The sequence below is a fragment of the Arvicanthis niloticus genome, chromosome 2, assembly GCF_011762505.2.
Source record: "Arvicanthis niloticus isolate mArvNil1 chromosome 2, mArvNil1.pat.X, whole genome shotgun sequence".
NCBI classification, from domain to species: Eukaryota; Metazoa; Chordata; class Mammalia; order Rodentia; family Muridae; genus Arvicanthis; species Arvicanthis niloticus.
In genome coordinates, this window is record NC_047659.1 from 83678992 (window position 1) to 83691680 (window position 12689).

The following is a 12689-nucleotide window of genomic DNA, read 5'->3' on the forward strand; positions in this document are numbered from 1 at the left end:
ACATGAAAAGAGAATTGGGAGAATACGTTCAACTGACACTATCAATAATGCCAGTAGTATTTCCAGAAAGAGGAAAACTATCTACTGACTTATTTTCAGTGGAACATATGAGCAGAGAGTGGGGAAAATAATCCAATTATCTAAGTGTACTTGGTGCTGAGGACCAAAAAGGAGAAAATAGTGTTGTGAGGAAAATAGTTTATGTATTTTTTTAAAAGTATATCTCAAGGAACAAGGTAGTAACCAAGAAAAGGAAGAAAAGTATAGTAATAATTCCATGTTCATAGGACTGTCATGTAATAAATACTATATAAAACCAGAAAAAATCAAATTAAAAATCTTCTTTTATTAATGATGTAACTGTAAATCTCAGCAACCCAAGACACATCAGTAAAACACTCCAGAATATAGCTGGAAGTGTACAGCAGGCAAACCAAAATGACTTTATTTTAATGTATCTCAGTCTGCAGCAAATTTTTTCATGCTGAATTTAGGAAGCATGATTCTGTATTTTCTGATTTGCCACTCCTTAAATTCTTAGACTGCTTTCTATACCTCAACTAAAGCCAAGGTTATATAAACAAATGGCCACAGAAATCTAGACATGGGAAAACTGAGTCTATTTTCTGTAAGTAAAATGGTTAGGTGATCCTTATATGGTTTATTTTTATTTCTTATTTATGTGTGTATGCACAAACTTGGGGGGGCAATTGTGTGTGTGTGTGTGTGTATGTGTGTGTGTTATCAAGATGATTATCTACCTCTACTGTTCTTACTTTTGAGAAAAAGATGAATGATGAAGTACCTTTCTTTGATGGGACATTTGTCTTGTTTTGCTTTGCTTTGCTTTGATTTGATTTGATTTGATTTGTCTGTCAGTTCTTTCAATTGAACCCTGGCTTTAAAGATTATGAAATCAATGAGGAGACACTAATTCAGCATTAGATAGTTCTCATTATTACTATATGCTGTGTGGTATTTTTGCACAATGCTTACTAACTGAAAGCAATCGCAGTTCCTGGGGGAAAAAACGAGGTCTGCCTGCCTCTGCCTCGCAAGTGCTGGAAATAAGGATGAATTCCATCATGCCTGGACTCTCCTTTTATTCCAATAGCCTAGATCTCAAACTCACAGCAATTCTCATGCTTCAGTCTCCCAAATTTGAAGATTTCATATGTGTGCCACCATGCTTTGTGTATCTTACTTTTTAATATACTTTTCTGGTTATAAATTAAATAATTATACTAAAGAGAATTTGAAAATTGATCATATCTCAATAGTATTTTATCAAAACTAGTAGCAAAGAGGTATACATTTATGTCAGCACGGGGAAGAATAAGATTATAAATATGTCTATCATATAAATACATTTTGTGACTCTAGCAAGACCTCAAGCTATGGCTTTTTTTCTCTCTTATGGTATTAGTAAAGTATATCCAGTTTCTGAAGTAGTTCTGACTATACAATGGTGTTTTCCTCCTGGCAGAAACTACCACCAGGAAACTTTGGTTCAATTTCATATAACTTTGGTTGTCATAGAAGAAGGTCTGATAGATGGCATTTGGTGCATAGTACATAGATGCTTCTAAAACCCTTTCAGTACACACATAGACCCCCACCAACAAAGATTCCTCCAGACCAGTGCTCAATGTGTTAAGGGATTTATTAACACTTGGAAAATATGAATCAACTACAATTTTATGAGTAGATTCTCTTACAATTCTGAAAACAGATTTTGCCAAAGAGCAAATAATAATTTAAAGTTTTTATTGCCAAAATAACAGTTAAGTTTAACCAGTTTCATATTCTGCAAAAATATTGTTAGGCTATGCTTTCAAGTGAACTTGTGTCTTATGATTAAATCCTTACATATAAATCTCTTCTAATGGAGTGGGAAACCCAGTTTTTAAATACCTTGCTTGCTCAAGCTACACTAATGAAATCGTTTTCTTCACACACACTGGAAACCTTAATTCAGAACTAAAACAAAATTTGGTAAAACAGATGATTTTGAGCTTTTAATCTTTTTGTGTCAGGAGTTCCTTTTCAATATTAACTAAGAAGATGCCAAAAGCTCTAAATAATGTCCCCTTCTTGACATTTTCTTTCAGGTGACAATTCTTCCTGGTGTCAGCTGCAAATTATTATACTTTCATCAGTGAGAACATATACTTCTCCTAGAAGTTGAGCTCATTGTTCATCACTATGTTTGGTATTGCTGGGGATGGCAGTACACAGTTATAATCCCAATACCTGGGAGGGTAAGGCAAGAGGATGATTCTCAATTACACAGTGAGCTCAAGATTCTGTCTCACAAAAATAAGAATTAATATGTTTTAAGCATAGTGACAAAATGTCTGATTTGCCCTAGAATATCAATCTCTTCTTCCATGCCATATCTAGTAGTCAGACTTCTACTTTCAGCTCAAAGTATAACTTTGTACATACAGCAAATGTGGAACCTGTTTTTTGGTTTTTGCTTTTGTTTTTTTTTTGTTTGTTTGTTTTTTGGGGGTTTGTTTGTTTTTTGTCTAGCCTATTGATGTAACATGTCCTGAAGCTCCACTCAGTTTGCTGCAAATGATAGGATGACATTCCTTTTTATGGCTGAATAATGCATTACATATAGATATAGAGCTAGAGATAGAGACAGAGATAGAGACAGACACACATATATATAGTGTTTTCATTATCCATTCACCTATTGGTAGGGAATTAGATTATACTTATAGCTTACTTATTGTGACCAGTAACACAAAATCATAAGTGTGCAAGTATCTTTATTATAGACTAACTAAAGTTCCTTGTTCTGTTTTTGCATTAAAAAATATTTGCTAGTATGAGTGTGTAGGGGGGCTGGTGAACCGCAGCCCATGTGTCAGTCAGAGACAATTTTTGGAATTTGGTTCTCACCTTCCCTTCAACATGTCTTTTATTTCTGCATACCTCATGCTTGATGACCTGTGAGCTTCCAGGTTATGTCCCTGTCTCTGCCTTCCACATCTCCATGGGCACAAGTGATAAGAAGTTATAGTAACTTCATCACCCCATGAAGGAAGTATCACTTAATAAACTTCTTTCAGATCTTTATAGCCATGTTAGATAATTATCCATACACATTTTAAACAAAAAGGAATTTTCATACATTCTTGAATGACATCAATTTTTCTATTTACCTTTTTGAGAAAGAGCCATAATGATTTATATGACTTATACAGAATAAACACCAGACCAATCACATTTCCCTGAGGAAGGGAGAATCAATCTATATGACTTGTAAAATTAATATGAACAAAAAAACACATTGCAGTAATTAAAGAAAATATACATAGGAAGCTGGCTTTTTAGATGAGATGCTAAAACTGACCATTAACTGACAGTCATCAAAAGAGTATGGTATATATTGAGACTGGAGATATGGCTCAGAGGTTAAGAGTACTTGCTGTTCTTCCGAATGGCCTAAGTTTGGTTCCCAGTATCCACGTCAGTCAGTTCACAACAGTCTGTGCGCATCTTGCCTCCGTGGGCATCTGTACAAATACAGCATGTGTACACACATATGCACACATAAAGTAAATATGAAAAAAATATTATATAGACAACCCAATACAGAAATTAGATAGTGAATGAAACAAATTTCAGAAATTGATCCCAATATACAAAGTAATTTAGCATACAAAGTGTTTTGTTTCAATTCAAAGGAAAGAAACAGAACAAATTGCTATTCATCTGAGGAAAACCAGATAGAGCTCTTCCTTATATCATGAAAACATCAAGGTGACTGTGTGTTGGTGATTAAAGGGGCAAAAAAGCATCTAAATAAACATACAAAGGACTTCAAACTTGTAGTAGATTCTGATCTAAAGTCCCTGAGAATGCCATTCTAGACAAGAGAATACTGTTTAATATGGAGCTTTCCTCTTTCCCTTAATTAAAGCAATGGTTTAAAATTCACCTTTCCAGAGAAAGGATGGTAGTGGGAGATGTTAGGAAAGGAATTAGAAATGGCCACATCATGCAACATGAAAATGACTCTTTACAGGGAGTAGGGATACAAGGGAGATACACAGCTTTAGGACTTCAGGAAAACACGAGTGAAATATGAGAAAAAATTCAAATACACAGCCAATCTGAAAATGAAAGGGCACTGACGTAGTGTTCAGAATCAAGGTTCCTTGAGCCTGACTTGAGCTGTTGACTATAACTTTTTCCACCCAGCCTCTGGGAAAGTTCCATCACTGTTTTAAAATGTATTCTTTATTCCTAACATTTATAATTTAAGGAGATTGGAACAAATGGTGTTGTTCAATCACACTAGCTTTCAATTCTATTATTCAACACAGAGGTCCAACAATTTTCTAGACTGCAAACCAGAGAGACATATGATAAAGAGGTGAGACACACAGAGACTGGATCAATGGAAAGCAAATGGAATTTTTTAAAAATATCTTAAGATCAAGGGAGATAGTAAGCAGATTATAAATCATATGGCTATATAATCTCTTATTCTATCTACTACTGAAAACTGATAAAAATATTATTCTTTGATTTGTAGTTGGAAATTTCTCTAGATCATGGACTTTAAGGATGGTAAACCATAAAGGACACTAAATTATTATTCATACTATAATGAGTGTCAATCATTAACACCATTTGTAATAATGCAGCTGATTAATATTTAGCAGATTTGGGGGCATGTAGCATTGCATAAATCTTGGGACTGTCTCTGATATTTCATGGGGCCGTCTGTGAAATGTCCATAATGGAGTATTTATAGTTCCATCATCAGAGTCAAAGCACTTATGACATTTTCCTGTAGTGCTTAAGATAACCCCACAATCTCCCCATTGCCACTTTCATGTCTTTGTTCCTGAATGTATAGATGACCGGATTCAGAAAGGGAGTGATAAATGCATCAAAGATAGCAAGATATTTATCAAGGTGTGATGTTGGTGAAGGCCACGTATAGAAAAACATCAGTGGCCCAAAGAACAAGATGACTACAGTAATGTGGGCTGAAAGAGTGGAAAGGGCCTTAGATAATCCACCAGAAGAATGTTTCCAAACAGTGAATAGAATAAAAATATAGGAAATGACCAGTAGAAAAAAGGAGCCCACAGAAATGAGCCCACTGTTGACAGTGACCATGAGCTCAAACTTTTGAGTGTTTGTGCAGGCAAGTCTGAGGAGTCGAGGCAGGTCACAGTAAAAACTGTCCAATGTATTAGAACCACAGAAAGGCAAGTCTATAACAAACACTAATTGTACCACTGAATGAATGAGACCAATGACCCAGGAAGTGACTAAAAAGAACAGACACACTCGTGGGCTCATGATGATCAGGTAATGCAGAGGCTTACATATGGCAACATATCTGTCAAAAGCCATGGCTATGAGCAGTACCATCTCAGTGCCCCCAACTGCATGACTAAAGAAAATCTGAGTTATACATCCCCAGAAGGAGATAGTTTTGTGTTTCTTGAAAATGTCACAAATCATCTTAGGAGCTGTAATTGAGCAGAATATCATATCGATGACTGAGAGATTAGCTAAGAGGAAATAGAGGGGGGAGTTTAGATGAGGATCCAAGGTTACAGTGAGCACAATGACAAGGTTGCCAATCATACTTGCCAAGTAGAACAGCAAGGTGAAGAGAAAAAGTAAAAGCTGAACCTCCCATATATTAGTGATCCCGAGAAACACAAACTCTGATACTACAGAGCGATTCACTCCATGCATTGTTTCCAATGTCAGAATCACCATTTGTATTTGCTGTGGGAAGAATAAAAATGAGAACAATTCACTTAGGCAAAAGTTTGTGTTTAAGAAAAAAAAAGCCTGCAACTGTGGAAGTAATTATTACATTAATATTACCTATAACAAAATAATCTTTATCACATGTATACTAGCTTCCACTTATATGAGCCAGTTGATTTCCACACAGCATCATAGATTTTAAAGCTAGCTACTACTACTAAATTAATTTTATCCCTAGACTGGTGTCTTCTATGCTGTTGCTTAGTATTAAATGGATATTTTCTATTTCTTCTTCTCCAGGATATGCTACCTCAATGACAAAAAAATTCATTTTTAAATCACTTTGAACACAATTTTTTTATGGATTACTATGACTTCAGCCAGTCATATCAGGCACTTAACAATACTCATACACAATTAACAGTTTTCAAAATTCCTACACTGTTATTTTTATTACTGAATTAAACTTTAACCATTTCTCTTCTTTCTTCAACTTCCAAAATTTCTCTCATTGTATTGTGCATTACACAAAGTCTAATTCTCAAACTCCAGGTAAACATGCCCTTATTTGCAAAATCCCATTCAGATAGAATCTTCACACATTCAATAATTTTGTCCTGGCTAGTTTTTAATGTCAACTTGACACAAGATAGAGTCACCTGAGAGGAGGGAATATCAATAGAAAAGTGCCTCCATAAGGTCAGAGAGTAGGCAAACCTGTAGGGCCTTTTCTTAATTAGTGACTGATGTGGGAGGGCCCAGTCCATTGTGTGTGGTGCCATCCCTGGGCAGGTGGTCCAGGGTTCTATCAGAAAGCAGGCTGAAAAAATCATGAGGAGCAAGCCAGTAAGGTTCCAAGGCCCCTGCATCAGCTTCTGCCTCCGGGTTCCTGACTTGTTTGAGTTCCTGTCCTGATTTCCTTTGATGAGGAATAAAGATATGGAAGTATAAGCAAAATAAAACTTCTCCTCCCCAACTTGCTTTTGATCATGGTGTTTTTAAATAGCAATAGCAACTCTAACTATGACAGCTCTGCTGGTATTTAGTTCACTTTGTTATTCATAAATGTGTAATTGTCTATCTCTTGAACTGAAATGTAGCTTCTTGCTGGAGGTGTTGCTCAGTAGTAGAGTCCTTTCTTAGCATTTATGAGGCCTAGTTTTTAATCCTAGGACTGCAAAATAAAACATAAAATAAAATATAGCTTTCTTTGATATAGGGATCCTGTTTCATTCACATGTGTCATTTCTACCACCATCATGTCACCAACAGGGATTCACAAAGGCAGATGACAAAGGCATCATGCCTGCTGAATGAAGAAAAACAATCCTGGACAGAGGGCTGGCACTAGAGTTGAGAGTATTTTGTAAGTCAGTTGGCTTCAAACCAATAGTATGTAAATGATATGTTACTTAGGTGCTATCACAAGAACCCAAGGGCATTCCTGTACTTGTTAAACCACACAGAGAAATACTTGTATGGGAAACTTCTCTCATAAAACTAATTATGGGGCCTCAATTATTCATTTACAAAGTCAAAAAGAGAAAAAGCTAGCTAATATGTTTTAAGATGGAAGAAGTCATTTCATTATATAATCATTACACATTTTCAACAATATATTTCCGGTGATATGAGATAAAAATGCTCTCTGGTATGGATCTGCATACCCACTTGACTCCCAGAGATAAGAATTACATCACATATAATCTGTATTTTTTTTAAAATGCACTTGGATTAGGTAAATGAATGGCAAATAAAATATTGGGAAGAAAGAGTCAAATTGTGTGTGTGTGTGTGTGTGTGTGTGTGTGTGTGTGTGTGTGTGTGTGTGTACTTGGGGACAGGGTGACTACTGAGTTATAAAGAGCATAAAGGCAACTAAGAACAGTGGTCAGCACCCAGCACAGAGAAGAAGGAAGACAATAAAGTTCCTTACAGATAAAGAATAGCATCTGCAGGTGGCTACAGAGGCAATTGAGAGGAAGCAATTATCACCAAGATGAAACTTTACACTAAGACTAAAATGTCCAGACTCTCACTAACTGTTCACTATAAACAGTTTTCAGCTCCCTTTGTATGTATGTATGTATGTATGTATGTATGTATGTATGTATGTATGTACATACATTTCTGGGTGTCAGGTCCTTGTGCATACTTTTAAAACAAGTGCTTTACAATTGAACTATTTCCTCAGCCCCATAATTTTTTAATTTGTTTCTGATCTTTGTTGTAAGAAATTATCACAAATTTTGTGGCTTAAAACAGCTAGCTTGCCCTCAGCCCACTGTCCCAACCCTATTCCACTCACCTGTCCCCTCATCGTCACCTACCTTGGCACAGTTGTATTTTTAAAAGCAGGAAAGCTGATGTGGGTATTAGGAGATAAAATTGAAGTATCACCAGAGATTTATTTTTCCAAAGTTCCCGTGATAGAATCTGTTTCCTTGTCATTTCCAGCTTCTAAAGGCTGCTTGCATTTCTTGGTTCAGGGCCCCTTTTGGAATATTTAAAGTGCACATTTCCAACATCTACTTCTAATCTGATCACTTCCTCTTTCATTCTGACTCTCTTGTTTTCTCTTATAATGGTCACTGGAATTACATTGGACAGATCAATGATAATTTTAAATCTCAACATTCTTGAACCAATTATACCTACAAGGCCGCCTTTACCATAAGATAATGATCACAGGTCTGAATTTAGGACATAGGCATCTTTGAAGGACATTATCTGTACGCCACACCATCTTAATGGGATAATGAAAATCTTACAATGAAGCCAACAAAGAGTCAGCCTTGAAAACATACACAAACAAGTAACATTGAATGGTCTAAATAGGTTGTCTATATGTATTTAGGAATGTATATATTATCCTGAGATATTATTCATGCAAGAATAAGGATTTGTGTTTGAAAAATATAGTTTCTTTAAAGCCGAGTCATTATCCAAGGAGGATTAGTTTGGATCTGTGGCTGCAAGAGAGAGGATAAGAGAAGCAAATGTGGGTAGGAGAGAGACTACAGGAATGGCCGCTAGGTAGGAAAAGGGGAGAAATAGAACTGAATACACGTTTCCCCATTTTCAGAATCCCCCAAAACAAAGAAGACAAAATAGCAGTGACCATTTGTGCATTCAGTAACTTACTTAGTTTTTGCCTTCAGATTTTTAGATTTCTTGCGAACCAGGCAGCTGTTTCTGTGAGTTAATCACTTAAAGACTTCTAGGAGACAGTGAGTATTTCACCACGTTCACACCCTCCTGGAGGGAGTCTGTCCTTTTCTGGAACTACTGCCAGTCAGGGATACTCTGCTTTGAGGTGACTAGTTCTGTCTTCATTTACATGGAGTTGAATAACACTTTACAGTAGACTAATAGTAACTGGACATGCAGAAACATTTGAAAAAAAAGTGATTTTCACATCAAGTGAAGAAATTATTGAACCAAGGAATTAAAACATGTTCTGAGACTGTTCGCTTTATTATCTGAGTCATATCATGTTTTCCTCAGTTTACAAGGTTTGAAATTAGGTTATTTCCTGTTTTGTTTTTATTATTTTTGTTACTATAGTAAGACCAAAGTTCTTCTTTGCAAAAAGGAAATTTGTCATCCTCTTACCAGAGCCAATGTATGCTCAGTTCTCTTGCTGTAGACAGGAAGAACTTGCCTGTGAGAGTATGTTCAATTTTGCTATGGTCTTTCAACTTGCCCATAGGTCTTTCAGTAGTCAATATTCATGAAGTTAGTAAAAAACCAATAAAATCACTTGTCTGTCCCTTTATGGTTTTAAAATAATTTTTATGAATAAAAAATTTCCTACATGTATACAATATTTTTCATCATATCCACCTGACCACTGCCAGGTATTCGCGTTCCAGTGAATGCTCACACACTATGTGAATTCAGGCCCCAGTGAGTGTTCATCCTCTTTGTCCCTTTGGCTTTTCCTCATAGGATCCATTTCTGGCCCTTTTTTTGTTGTTGTTGCTGCTGCCCAATGACCCCAGTTTGTCAAACCTCTCTTTGAGTTGACCTAGAAAAATTATGATAAATATTTTAAAAATAAAAAGGTCTAGAAGATTAATCAGTTAATAATTAAACATTACATATTTACATTTTAGCCTTTTCTCTTTCTTCCACCATGTAATTGTAGCCGATCTTAAATGGTTTTAGCTTGGGGTAAATCTGTACCTTAGGTTTTTTTAAATATATGTTCAATTTCTATATTACCACATTGCTTACATGACACTGTTTTGTTTTGTTTTTAAACCTGCACTTATCAGTAATGAATTTTCTCTTTATATCTTACCTCTTCTCTTTAAAAACATCTACAATAAATGTGTTTGGAAAAAGATATAATATTTGTCTTCATTTGCAGTCATAATTTCCCTAAAGACATGAATGCAGTCACTAACTCATGTCTTCCTCTAGTCCTGAACTGAGCCAGGATGAGTACCAGACTACAGTGCACCTCAGAGGAATCTTGAATCTCTAATTGACTTCACTGAGGATTACTTCTTGTCTCTATAACCACAACAAACAATCCACACTTACTTTTTCTTTTTGACCACCATTCTTCCTACCACCCATTTTTCCAGTCTAGAAACCAAACCATAATTAATGTGTGCAAAACGCAAACTGTTCTTCATTGCTTCATTCAGCAGGTCTTCATTGCTGCTGAATCTGACTTATCATTAATGTCTTCCTGCTGTGAAATTCATGGCATCTCTCCATTGTGACTACTCACAGGCTATTACTTCAAGCACAGAGAGGTGTACAAATGTTTCTATAAAAGGAAAACATAGCTCATTAACTGTGGGGAGGATAGTGACCAAACCAAGCTGTAATGATGTTGTCCTGAAAAACTAAAGTCAATTAACTAGTGAAAATGTCTTCTAAAATATATCCATTGTGGTAAGGCAACAAGAGGAATATTGTAATGGGTAATGGGTCACAGAAGGGCAAGATGACACTGGGATCTGCATGAAAAAATCAACTTCTACAATTTGTCAATTCAAACCCTCTCATGATAAATACAAATATTTCAACATAACTTTTAATGTTCAGTTTCCAAGGAATTCATAGAAATGATATCAACAACCTTAAAAACAGAATTTTCTCTATATATGTGTGAACTATACAAATAAAATCACTACCGGAATATTTTAAACTTATCTTATAATGACTTTTATAAATCATGAATTTAATACATTGCAGTAAGTCTATAAGTACAGACTTTGTCTAACTCAACTTGTGTCTTCCAAACCAACTTTGTTCTGCTATCAAGGGTATCCAGCTCAAATTTTCTGCATTTAATAAATGGATTTAGTTGTTCAAATGCCTTCAGAGTCTCTTGCTGTACCTGCTATTTGGAAACATATTAATATGACCATACAGAACAAACTCATTCTAATACTTTAAAAAACAATGATGCCTACAAACCACATCAACCACGAACAATGCATGATAGCCCTAAGAGTGCAGCAGTGGCACACATACCTTGGTGTTAATCAAAAGATCTATAATTGGACTTAAGACCTCCTCAACAAGAGGGAAATAATTCCTGATATTGGAAACCTAGCTAACTACTGAGAGCTAGTGAAGTCATGGAAGAGAATCTACAGCCAATACTTTATTAAACTAGCAAAAATCCCCAACAATAATCTATAAATGCTTATCTTATATATAAATGTCACCAAGGAACTTCTCTTTACAGCAGATGGAGACCACTATAGAAAACCACACCCAATCAAAATAAAGAATTGTGGAGCCCAGACCCAGAGGCTATATCTATGAAACATTCACATACCTAAGGCTCAAGGAAGATTGTAGGAGAATGAGTGGAAAGACTGCAAGAGTGTCTTCTGTGAAACTGTATCTCTGGTAATGTCAGAATATATACCCATAAACTCTCAGCAACGTGGTTTTCCAAACATGAGCTTAACAAGCACAGCACTAACTGACGTGCCAAAGTGGACAATGCCCATGTGACCTCAACCCTACACAAAGAACTACAAGCAACTAAGAAACTCTGAAAGCACATGAAATGGAAGAACACATCAGTTGGTTAGGGAGGGCTATGATGGAGATGTGTAGTGAATAAATTAATTAATTAATAAAAATACACTATTTGTGTGTTATAATGATATGTAGAATATTATTTTGAACAGATAAATGTACGAAATGATGTTCTGCATCTGATTTTAATTATTACACACACACACACATCCACTTACCCTATGTTACTAAGTACCAATCTAGAATATTGTGTTTACATGTTCTGGTATGGTATATGTTACTTACTGCCCATCAGATTGCCCAGATTACCTCCAAGTTGTTTTATTGTTGTAGTTGAGAATACTTACATGCATATAATGTTTCTTGATCAAATCCATACCTCTTTCCTGCCACAGCCATATCTAATGAGAACAGCAAAAGGCATAAAACCAGCACAGCTGCTTGACAAAGACCCAGCAAGGCTGAGTAGAGTGATGCAGTTGCTGTCTTCTACTTTTGATCTGGATCTCCACGTGCTGTATGATTTGGTGGGCTTTTAATATTTGTACAACTTGGGGATGATTGATGAGAAATTTCTTATGAATCATTTATGCCTTCTCCTGGGAGTACTGCTTCTGTGGTCCTCCAAGGAAGTCCTGAGCATACTGCCTCTCCCATTTTTAGGGAGATAACCTTATCTGGCCCTACTTGAAGGTCTTCCTTCACCCTGGACATTGTGACTCAAATAAAGACAACAGAGATCTTTTTATGAGGCTCTGATTCCAATATACTCTTGGAACATCTGCCCCTGTACTTACTCAGGAACAAGATAATCAGAACAAAATAAACTAAAAGGCAAACAAGATTCAGTAGACTAGAGGAGTTGGCAGCAGATCTGATTAAAAGCCTCTTCTTGCTATACACTTAGGCAATTGTGT

At 35.9% G+C, this 12689-nt stretch overlaps 1 protein-coding gene across 4 annotated transcripts; it reads right to left on the minus strand.

Annotated features, from left to right (window-relative positions):
* Positions 1 to 1644: 1644 nt before the first annotated feature.
* On the minus strand, positions 1645 to 11614 carry LOC117703860 (olfactory receptor 4F15). Of its 4 annotated transcripts, none has more exons than XM_076929439.1 (5): positions 11564 to 11614; positions 10309 to 10540; positions 8902 to 9787; positions 8088 to 8251; positions 1645 to 5772 (listed from the first exon to the last, which is right to left on the minus strand). In XM_076929439.1, the coding sequence occupies exon 5, from the start codon at positions 5761 to 5763 to the stop codon at positions 4801 to 4803; it is 963 nt and encodes a 320-aa protein (XP_076785554.1). In that variant the 5' UTR covers positions 5764 to 5772; positions 8088 to 8251; positions 8902 to 9787; positions 10309 to 10540; positions 11564 to 11614; the 3' UTR covers positions 1645 to 4800. The 4 variants fall into 4 exon arrangements, with proteins under 4 accessions (XP_076785554.1, XP_076785552.1, XP_076785555.1 ...); XM_076929437.1 differs by having other exon boundaries at positions 8088 to 8348; XM_076929440.1 differs by lacking the exon at positions 8088 to 8251.
* Positions 11615 to 12689: the final 1075 nt, after the last annotated feature.